The 12,273-nt window shown below is 36.0% G+C and overlaps 1 protein-coding gene and 1 pseudogene across 4 annotated transcripts in view; both read right to left on the reverse strand.

Annotated features, from left to right (window-relative positions):
* SWT1 (SWT1, RNA endoribonuclease homolog) overlaps positions 1 to 12,273 on the reverse strand; it is a 111,333-nt gene that overhangs the window by 60,300 nt on the left and 38,760 nt on the right. For all 4 annotated transcript variants that reach the window (XM_023510831.1, XM_023510829.1, XM_003785624.3 and 1 more), the window contains one exon: positions 6,495 to 6,643. In XM_023510831.1, the coding sequence (XP_023366599.1) occupies positions 6,495 to 6,643 (149 nt within the window). The remainder of the gene's footprint in view (positions 1 to 6,494; positions 6,644 to 12,273) is intronic.
* On the reverse strand, positions 712 to 1,702 carry LOC100947223 (annotated as a pseudogene).

The raw sequence follows: 12,273 nt of genomic DNA on the forward strand, positions 1-12,273 counted from the left end.
ATGGCAAATGTTGAGGGAATAGCACTTAGAACAGCAGTTATCAGCCTGTGGGTCACGACCCACAGGAACTGTATTAAAGGGAAGGTTGAGAACCACTGACTTAGAAGGATGCTAGATTCTTTGCTACTCAACTTCATGAATCTCCTGCTAACTTAACAACTGAAAACTCAAGATCTAAGAATAAACAATTTACTAAACAACAATCCAATGGTCTTAAATATTCAATGGGCAACATAGTAGGAATACTATTAACTGATAAGTAACACTATTTAACAGCATATTTTCATGGCACCTCCCATCTCTAGGTTTCTAATTGATGAAAAAAGTAAAAATTTAATATCATTATTATCTCAACCAACCCTAAATTGTGTTTTATTATCAATAATCTTTTTTTTTCAAGTAGAACCCACCCAAGAGGTTTTAATTTTGCTCTATAAGACAGAAATGAATAACAGATACACTGAAGTATATTTATATTAAAAAAAAACCCCTAGTCAGAGTAAGAGCATTTCAGAAGAAAATCTAAAAAGGAAAATAAAATACAGGTCTTTATTTTACAATATATATAATTACATGATTAAAATTAATTTAACACAATATACAAAGTTTTAACAATAATTTTTAAGTCCAACAAGTACTTCAAATACAGAAACGTTGAGATGGCAAAATTGTATGATTCAACTTTTGAACCTAGATCAAATTCCACTGACTCTAGCTCCCTAGCTCAGGCTGAACATTCACCCTCCGAAGCACTTCTTCAGGCATGCAAAAAACAGGACTAAGGGGTTTAATCTGTTCTTCTCCTAAAAGTGACACTCTAGCAATTCCAAATAATGTATGAAAAGGATTCACCATATCTCCTGGCCTGTCTGCAAATCCCCATTTCTTCATCTTGACATGCTAAAATAAAACTACGAAGTTTCTCTCTATCAATCCAATGAAGCCTTCCAATTATCTTTAGAGATGCCAACACCCACCATGACTAGCATACATCTGGTAACTTCTCTGGCCTTCCATTGAGTCCGCCTGAGGGTAACTGTCATTCACAAAGCCACCAACCAAGTAAATCAGAATTTACGTGATGCAACTGACTAGTAATAGCCAGGAATCCTGTGCAACAATAGATCTGCCCAGCATGGGATTCGGCACCTGGTCTGCAACCAAATCCACCAACAAAGTTCATGCAGGATAAAACAAATTCAATTGCCTTTTCCACATTAATAGCATCAAGCTTCCCCAAAAGAGCCAAAGTAGCCACTGCACAGAAAGAGAAGCTTATATCAATTTCTCCCCATATGTTTCCAGCAAAAGAACCATCTTCTTTCTGTAGACTTTAAACATATTCCACAATTTTGTTTATGTCAATAACATTAATACTATCATACAGAGTAAGAATCTGGACAGCACTCAGAGTGTATACAAGATGAGGATCATATCCAATACTAACCACTTATTCTACCACACTCATGTTGGCATGACTTAATAAATGTCAGAATTTCTTCTCTATTCATGTGATCAAGCTGTCCCATTAGAGCCATCACTGTCAGACCCCAATAGATGCCACTCATTCTCAAATATTCAGACAGGCGGTATTCATAATCATCTTTCTTAGAGCCATAGGAGGCGATGTAATCTGCATGTTCAATAACAGAGTGTCAGGTGCATCTGACTTGATAATAACATCCTTTTGTGAAGTGCCCATGTCTATGAACCAACAGCTATTCTCATAATCTTAATTCAAAAACTGTTTCCTTCAGTATCCTGAACTTTCCATCTTGTTCACTATATTTGTTTCACTAAAGATATGTTCTGTAATGGGAAAAGATAATATATCTTTCCAAACTAAATCAAACTACAACCCTCTATATCCATAGGTCCATTCTTTACTACTAGTAGTTCTAAAGATCACATTTGCCATAAAAAAGTAAAATGACCAATGTTTTGGGCATCTTAAACCAAAAAAGATCATTTTTTTCCTCAAGAATTATCACACATTTCCATTTAGTTTATTTTAAAAGATGCTTCTTTCACTCCATGAGATATACCCTCTTAGTAACAAGTAAGTTCTTTCCTTACCAATTATGACTAAGATTAGTGTCATCTAATCCTTTAATTACTGCAAAGGGAGTGGACCTTTCTGACCATGAAAAAAAAAAAAAAATCAATGAGAACAACTTGGCCAATTCATTTACTCAGAGAAAAAAAAGAGCATGATACCTATAACTGAATAAAAGATCCATTAATATCTCCTCTAGTGGCTACAATGCTAAGATTTTTTTAACTGTTTCTGGTGCAAAAAACTCACAGGCTTTTCTATTACAGATTTGAAATTAAATTTCAAAGGGGGTAAAAAAAGCATTAGTGTTAGGGTGGTTGCTTCATAGGTCAGTTGGTGAAGTCTGAATAAAGTCCACAGATTAGATAACTATTATATCAATATTAATTTCCTGATTAATTATACCATAGTTACATGAGCTATCCTTATTTTTTAGAAAATACATATGGAAATATTCAGGCGAATATACTCATATAACATACTCTCAAATAGCTCAGAAAAAAATGTGGGCTCGGTGGCCCTGTGGCTCAAGTGGCTAAGGAGCCAGCCACATATACCTAAGGTGGCGGGTTCAAACCCAGCCCGGGCCCACCAAACAACAATGCCGGCTACAACCAAAAAAAATAGCCAGGCTTTGGGGCAGGTGCCTATGGTCCCAGCTACTTGGGAGGCTGAGGCAGGAGACTCGCCTTGAGCCCAGAGTTGGAGAGTTAGAGGTCGCTGTGAGCTGTGATGCCACAGCACTCTACCCAGGGGGACAGCTTGAGGCTCTGTCTCAAAAATAAAAAAATTAAAAAAAAAAAAAAGAAAGAAAGAAAGAAAATGTGGATAGGTAGACTGATAAGTAAGCAGCTAGACAGATAAGGAAAACGATAAAGCAAATATGATAAAATGTTAATACCTGAGGAATCAGGACAAAGGACACATACAGGAATTCTCTGTACTGCTCTTACAACTTTTTCATAAGCCTGAGATTACTCCAAAATAAAAGGTAAAACAAAACATTTCTGGATACCTCTACCAAAAATTAGGCTTTTTCTGTTGTTGTTGTTGTTTTTGGAGACAGAGTCTCACTTTGTTGCCCTAGGTAGAATGCTGTGGCATCATAGTTCATAGCAACCTTAAACTCTTGGGCTCAAGCGAACCCCTTGCCTCAGCCTTCAGAGTAGCTGGGACTACAGGCACACACAACACCTGGCTATTTTATTTTTATTAGATCCTAACTGTGTACATTACTGCAATTATGGGGTACAATGTGCTGATTTTATATACAATTTGTAATGTTTACATCAAACTGATTAACATAGCCTTCACCTCACCTAATTTCTGTGTTTAGACATTTATACTCTACTCTTAATATATTTGACATGTACCCTTGAAATATGCACAATAGGTGAAGTCCAACCAATTATCCTCCCTCCATCCTTCTACCCTCCTCCCCTTCCCTCGCCCTCCTCCTCTCCTTCTTTCTAGGCTATAATTGCTTTTTATCATTCATATGAAAGTGTGGGTGACTGTATATTGGTTTCATAATAGTACTGAGTACACTGGACATTTTTTCTTCCATTCTTCAGATACCTTACTAAGAATATGATCCAGCTCCATACATGTAATCATAAAAGAGGTAAAGTCTCCATCTTTTTTTTTTTGCAGTTTTGGCAGGGGCCAGGCTTGAACCTGTCACCCCCGGTATATGGGGCCTTGATCCACAGGTGCTGCCCCAAAGTCTCCATCTTTTATGGCTGCATAATATTCCATGGTATACATATACCACAATTTGTTAATCCATTCATGGGTTGATGGGCACTAGGGCTGCTGCCATGACTTGGCAATTATGAATTGGGCTGCAATAAACATTCTTGGGCAAATGTCTTTGTAGTAAAGTGATTTTTGGTTATCTGGATATATACCTAAGTAGAGGAAAGGCAGGATCAAACAGCAGGTCTACTTTTAGCTCCCTAAGTGTTCTCCAAACTTCTTTCCAGAAGGGATGTAACAGTTTGCATTCCTACCAGCAGTGCATAAGGGTTCCCTTCTCTCCACATCTATGCTAACATCTGTAGTTTTGAAATTTTGTTATGTGGGCTAATCTTACTGGACTTAGATGATACCTCAAAGTGGTTTTGATTTGCATTTCTCTGATGATTAAAAATGATGAGCATTTTCTCATCTGTCTGTAGGCCATGCGCCTGTCTTCTTTGGAGAAGTTTCAGTTCAAGTCTCTTGCCCACAGTGAAATGAGATCACTTGTTCTTTTCTCATTAATAAGTTTGAGTTCTCTGTGCATTCTGGTTATCAAACCTTTGTCAGAAACATAACCTGCAAATATTTGAGGTATCTGCTTACTTTAGTTACTGTGTTCTTGGCTGTGCAGAAGCTTTTTAGTTTGACCAGATCCCAGTAATGTATTTTTGGTGTTGCTTCAATTGCCTAGGGGGTCCTCCTCAAAAAACATTCTCCCAAGCCAATTTTTTTTTTGTAGGGCCCTTGGTAGGTGCTGTGGTGTCACACAGCTCACAGCAACCTCCAACTCCTAGGATCAGGCAATTCTCCTGCCTTAGCCTCCCAGCTATTTTTTTTGTTGCAATTTGGCTGGGGCTAGGTTTGAACCTGCCAGCCTCGGTATATGGGGCTGGCGCCCTACCCACTGAGCCACAGGCGCCACCCTCTCCCAGGCCAATTTCTTCAAGAGTTTCCCCTGCACGCTCTCCAAGAATCTTTAAAGTTTCACATCTTAAGTTTAAATCTTTTATCCAGTGAGAGTCAATTTTTGTTAATGGTGAAAGGTAGGGGTCCAGTTTCAGTCTTCTACAAGTCACCAGCCAGTTCACCCAGCACGATTTGTTAAACAGAGAATCTTTCCCCCAATTTATGTTTTTGCTAGGCTTATCAAAGATCAAATGATGGTAACTGTCTGGGTTCATTTCTTTGTTCTCTATTCTGTTCCACACATCTAACCTCTCTAATCTTGTGCCGTTACCATGCCATTTTAATCACTATAGATTTATAGTATAGTCTGAAGTCCGGCAGCATGATTCCTCCTGATTTGTTTTTATTTCTGAGTAATGTCTTGGCTATTCGAGTTTTTTCTGATTCCATATAAAATGAATACTTTTCCATATTTTTTCCAGATTTTTAAAGTATGACAGTGGTGCTTTAATAGTGATTGCATTAAATTTGTATATTGTTTTGGGTAGTATGGACATTTTAACAATGTTGATTCTTCCCAGCCATGAGCATGGTATGTTTTTTGTTGCCATCTTCAGCTATTTATTTTCTCAGAGTTTCATAATTCTCTTTATAGACATTTTTCACATTAGGTCAATTCCCAAATACTTCATCTTCTTTGGCACTACTGTAAAAGGAAGAGAGTCCTTGACTTTTTTTAGCTTGACTATTGTTGGTATATATAAAAGCTACTGATTTGTGAGTACTAATTTTTGTATCCTGAGACACTGCTGTATTCCTTGATCACTTCTAAGAGTTTTGTAGTTGAGTCCCTGGGGGTTTCCAGGTATAAAATCATATCATCTGCGAAGAGTGAAAGTTTGATCTCCTCTGACCCTATTTGGATACCTTTGATCGCCTTTACTTGTCTGATTGTGATGGCTAAGGCTTCCATTACAATGGTTAAATAGCAGTGGAGACAATGGGCATCCTTGCCTAGTTCCTGATCTGAGTGGAAATGTTTTCAATTTTACTCCATTCAATATGATATTGGCTCTGGGTCTGCTGTAAATGGCCTCTATCAGTTTAAGAAATGTCCCTTCCATACATATTTTCTTAAATGTTCTGATCATAAAAGGATGTTGGATATTATCAAAACCTTTTTCTGCATCAATTGAGAAAATATGGTCTTTGTTTTTTATTTTGTTTATGTGATGTAATTTATTTCTAGATTTATGTATGTTGAACCAGTCTGGCTCTTTTTAGAGATGGGGTCTTACTCTGGCTCAGCCTAGTCTCGAACCTGTGAGCTCAGGCAATCCACCTGCCTCAACCTCCCAGAGTGCTAAGATTATAGGTGTGAGCCATCACAACCGGCCTTCTACCAAAAATTTGACACAGTAAGGCTTGAGAGAGTCTTGGCATCTTCATGTTTAAAAAAGTTTTAAGTATTTTCGATACATGAGATGTTTTGGCCTAAGGCATTGGAAATGTGTAGTCACATCACAATGCATAGCTTTCTTCTATCCATACATGAATCAACATAAAATACCAAGAACCACTGCAACAATGCTTCCATAAAAGGATGTAAGATTTGTAACTTGTGAAAGAGTTGTTTACTCTCCATTCAATTCACTTAATATTTACTTATTACTTTAGCATGTGAGAACAAGTTAGAATTACATTATCCTTTACATACTATTGTCTACTAAATACATTTTGAGAACATATGTACTTAGCTACTCTAAATGGCATTCTAAAAGTCTCTTACCTCTGCAAATGCTTGGAGCAGTTTGTTTACTTGAGCAAAAGCCTGTGGAAGAATACCATCATAATTTGACCTTGTACTGAAAGCATGTAACAAACTTTTAGAATCCTGCAGCAGGAATTTTACTGTGGTAAAATCCACTGTATTATTAGCTGGTAACAGAAAATTAAGAAAGAAAAATACGTCAGAATGAGTATGCAACATAAAAATGCTTTTAGAATAATTTTGAAATGTAAGAAGAGTACACATTTACATCTACACACCAATCCTAATTTATCCCTCTGGTGTACAAAGCAACAACTAAACAGATTTACAGACAAAATTCTTCAGTTGATTCTGGCATTCTGCGTTCAGATTCCAGGAGTTCCCTCAACACAGTCTACTTCAAGTTAAAAATAAAGTGAAAGAATTCACACTCATAGAAAAGAGACATCTATCACCAAACGAACGAGTTAAACCCCATAGTTTCAAAGATTGAGTTTGCTTATACAAACTACTATACAGGCATGAGAAGGGTTACATTTTAGTAATAAGCTTGTAAATTACGTACTGTACCTCTCATAATCAACTCAGCTATCAACAAAGTGGTTTACCTTCCATTCTATTACATCAGCCGTTCTCAACCTGTGGGTCATGACCCACAGGAACTGATTAAAGGGCCGCAGCATTAGGAAGACTGAGAACCACTGCATTACATGAAACTTAACATTATATTGAAAAAAAAATGTTATCTCTGTGTGCACAGTAAAATTTCAGCAAAAAATAAACAACCTGGGCAATAGTGAGAAGCTGAGGAAGCCTGAAGAACTTTTTTGCCTATAAATTAAGGTGAGAAAATCTACAAATAGTAATTTCAAGGTCTAACAATTTTCTCTCAAGGGACTAAAATCACTTATATTAAAATTCTCAAACTAGTTACAAAAGATGGTGTTAATTTCAAAGATTTTAAAAGTTATGAACAATGAAAGTAAGTAACTTTGCATTGTCATAAAACACAGAACAGAAAATTTCATTAAGGCAGAATTTTGTATGACAGTTATCAAAATAACCATGCTACAATGTGTTTCCTTTGTTTTTGTTGTAATGTTCACTTTCAGAGACTCTATTATATTCTGCGATATTAGCATGGTTATTCATGGGCACTATGAGTTAAAAAATAAAGAGTTCCTCGGTATCACACAAGAACTTGCTTGTGAAGTCTTCAAGGGTTAAGTAAAATTTTAAAAGTACATTTTAGTAACTAATTTTATAATATTCAGAAACTCTAAACTAATGTGATTGTTATAGCCAAGCCAAGGCTTATCCTTTATCAAATTAAAAAAATCCAGTATTGGGGTGGTGCCTGTGACTCAGTGAGTAGGGCACTGGCCCCATATACCGAAGGTAGCAAGTTCACACCTGGCCCCAGCCAAACTGCAACAAAAAAATAGCCAGGTGTTGTGGTGGGCACCTATGATTCCAGCTACTCATGAGGCTGAGGCAAGAGAATCACCTAAGCCCAAGAGCTAGAGGTTGCTGTGAGCTGTGATGCCACAGTACTCTACCTAGGGTGACAAAGTAAAACTCTGTCTCTAAAAAAAATAAATAAATAAAATCCAGTATTCCTTACAAGAGTATCTTTAGTACTTTTCAGAATCAATGACTAGTTTAAATTCCTATGAGAAAAGAGAGATAAATACACAGATGCTACACACAGGACAGACTGGATTTGAAGAACCTAGCCAATCTCCTGAGGAAGATACAATGGGGCACAACTTCTTTGAAGGGTGTTTCCCCAAAGTTGATTAGATTAAGGCTTATTAATCAACTTATGTGTCTATTAAGGCTTACATCCTTGAATTAATCATTTGATCTCTGTCTTACAAAAATTGCTTACTAAGATTACAAGGAAATAGGAGATAAAAATGAAATCAGTATACCGACACAAGCAAAAAAGAAATCTACATGGATGAAATAGTTGAATGCTTATAAAAGCAAACAATAAAAGTTAATATGGATAACAAAGTCTAACAATTATTAGTCATGTTTCATACAATTTTATATGGATTGATTTAAGGATATGGACTGATTTAAGATAGAGATTTGGTATAAGGACGTTAACATGTGTGATCAGCTCTTCCTCTAAGTGCCCTGAGGTGATCTGTAAAAATGTCTTGCTATTCACTTCACTGAGAAAACCCCACAAAGTCATCCCAGTCAAAAGCTATAAATCTTCCTGTTCACTTTAAGAACACACAGGAAACTGCCCATGCAATATACGAAAAGCTGCCAAGTATCTGAAAGATGTCATTGTATTTTATTTTTTATTTTCTCTATACATATACATGTGTTTATTTGGTTTCCACTTTTTGCCTTTACAAAATTAAAGAGGCTTAAAATTTAATAATAATAATGTTTAAGATAAGGACTAGAAACAAAAACCTCATAAAGAATGAACGAAGATAAATACATTCGGAAAAGAAATCAGATGATTGCTGCAATGAAATATTGAACAACAATAATAACAATGCCAAAAAAAAGTAATATTCACATTGTCAGATAAAAGTATGTCTATCATAGAATGCTTTGATTCTGAGGTTCAGTATGGAGTCATCAGTTAACTTCTTTTTCTTTTTCCCAAAGTCTCAAAGAATAGACAACTAATATTTATAAATAAAAACAGGAGATAATTTCAAAAAACAGATCATGCCAAATCTTAAAGACAATGTAAAAAGAAGAAATACTTCAAAATCATTCTACTTCATCTGGATATACCTGATATTAAAATTGGAAAAAATATATTATTATAAAGGGAAATTACAAACATATTTCACTTATAAATGAGGATGCAATATCCTAAACAACCTATTAACAAGTTGAATTAAAAATTATTGTTCAAATAATGTACTTTGGTCAAAACTAAATCCAATTTATGTGAGAATTAGTCATTGTTTTCTCTTCCTTTCCCTCACCCCCTCCCACCTTTGAAAGATGTCATTTTAAAGCAACAATGTGTACCATTCTCCATATTACAATGGTGGAGTTGATAGGTCAAACAGTGGGGCAGGACACAGGGTCAGTGGCCCAAAGAGTGCTGAATTTTTACTACACATGCTAAAAATACAGGGAGTAATGCTGAACTTAAGGGTTCAGATCACTGAGCATCATATCCCAGGTAAACAAAGCACCCAAGATGCATCTCTGAACTCACAGAGCTCATGGTCACATTAACTCACACAAGAGCTCCCCCTACCACATCAAGATGATCCTTATTGAAAATTGTTCCACAACCAGAAGTGGAAGGGTGTACAGAAGAAAAAATATCCCAGAAGAAACGGAAAAAATAAAAACTTACGCATGGGAATAGATGCAACATAAAATAAATGGAAAAATAGTAAAAAAAAAAAAAAAAAAGTTTATAATTCAACAGCCAAGGATGCTATTGCAAGGCAGTAATATCATTTTTTTTCCTAGCTCAAAATTATCTTATATGTACTTTTATAATCCCATTACATATTCTTCACAAGTCGCTTAAGCATTAGGCATCAAATTCTTCTGGATCAAGGACCAATAAACTGTGCACTAAAGGAATGCAAAAATAATTTTTAGCAGCAGGTACAGTTAGCACATTTTCACTTCTTTCCCTATTGGTTGTTAGAGCTGCCACTTGCCATCACACAGCTGTGGAAAACGGCAACTAGATACCCCATTTTTGAAACTAAACTTGTTTGAAATCACATATAGTTTATGGACTTTGATTTTTAAAAAGAATCAACTAAATTATTCCCCTAGTAAAAGATATGAAAAATGTTTCCACGTTTTATAAAAGTGCTTTGAAGATATATCCACTATGTTGTTCTAAGCCTCTTACATAATGATACCCCTAATACATAACTTCTACAATTAAGGGAAATGCTGGGAAAGTATCTTTCTTTAAAAAATTGGTAACTTTTAAAAATTCATCTAACATCGACCATGTGCAAAATATAGTAAGGTACTGACTAGGTGCTTTAAATTCCATAGAAGAAATTTTTATTTGTTGATTTTTATGATTGATACACAATAATTGTACATATTTATGGAGTACATTGTGAGGTTTCTTTCTTTTTAGACAGAGTCTCATTGTTGCCCTAGATAGAATGCTATGGTGTCATTATAGCTCAAACTCAGCAACCTCAAACTCTTGGGCTTAAGGGATCCTCTTGCCTCAGTCTCCCTAATAGCTAGGATTATATGCATGTGCCACCACGCCCATCTAGTTTTTCTATTATTTTAGTAGAGATGGGGTCTGGCTCTAGCTCAGGCTGGTCACAAACTCCTAAGCTCAAGCCATCCACCCACCTGGACCGCCCAGAGTGGTAGGATCACAGGCATGAGCCCCCTGTGCCTGGCCACATGGTGATGTTTCAATAGATATACAGATTGTATAAAATCGGGTAATTAGCACATCTATTACCTTAAACATTTATTATTTCTTGGTGATAAGAACATTCAAAAACCTCTCTTTCAGCTACTTTGAAATGTGTTATATAATACATAAATGTTAACTCGAGTCATCTTGGTGATAAGAACATTCAAAAACCTCTCTTTCAGCTACTTTGAAATGTGTTATATAATACATAAATGTTAACTCGAGTCATCTTACTATGCAATAGAATGTCAGAACTTATTCTTCCTATCTAACTCTATACCTACTGATCAACCACTCAGTACGCTCCCACTTCTCCCTTCCCCATCCTCTGGTAACCACTATTCTACTCTCCTATGAGAACAGCTTATTTTCAAAGAGTTTACGCTTCAGGGAAAAGAAAAGAATAAGGTACACGTATCACAGAATATGCGTCTCTTCTTTTGTCTCAGCCTCTAGGAAGTTTAGTGTTAAAATCTGTGCTCAAGTGTTATAATAATTGTCTGCATACGTTTCATTAGTATATATCTTGTTCTTTAATACCTGGATTTTGTGCCCTCAAATCTAATTTAATGGCACTCTTGTACTCAGGTTATTTGTTATAAGCTACCCTAGTTATTTTTTTTACAAACAGACTTGATGTAACTAATACATAAAATAATAAACAGAGTTTTTAAAAAGTTAAGAACTAACTGAAGCCCGAACAACAGTTATACTTTGCCTTTTAAAGTTACAGCAAGACAAATCTAGCTTTTTGACTATGGACAAGTTACTTACCATCTCAGGGCTAGTTTCCTTGACCATAAAACATGGTCTTTAATGACAATTAGATCAGTGCTTCTCCACATTTTTTTTTCTTAGCACAGAAACTCTTTTTCTAGTCTTACACAGAATCTCTATTTGGGCTGGAGTTAGGGTAGAGGGCCAAAGGCATTAGTCTTTCTACCCCCAATCTGCAACAGCAGAGACACTTCAAGAAACCCAAAATTCTATTCAATGTATTTAAAAAACCCCCAACTAAGTGGTTCACCATAGTCTCTTCCAGTTCTAAAATTCACTGTGCACCAAAGCTAAATGCGTCCTATTCCTTACCCACATAGTTAGACAGAAACCTTGATATATATACTATTTTAGAAATTAATATATGAAACATGCTTAAAGTTTGCGTGTTAAACAGTGAGAAATGAAAAGAATCTAATTATATTTGTGTACCTGAATACACTGTTAAACACAGTTTTAATAGTTTTCAAACTAAACAACATTAAAAACAATATACTTATAATATCCAGGAACAAGGGGCGGCGCCTGTGGCTCAAAGGAGTAGGGCGCTGACCCCATATGCCAGAGGTGGTGGGTTCAAACCCAGCCCCGGCCAAAAACCACAAAACAAAAAAA

Source organism: Otolemur garnettii, unplaced genomic scaffold, assembly GCF_000181295.1.
Source record: "Otolemur garnettii isolate 467f Iridium unplaced genomic scaffold, OtoGar3 scaffold00016, whole genome shotgun sequence".
NCBI lineage: Eukaryota > Metazoa > Chordata > Mammalia > Primates > Galagidae > Otolemur > Otolemur garnettii.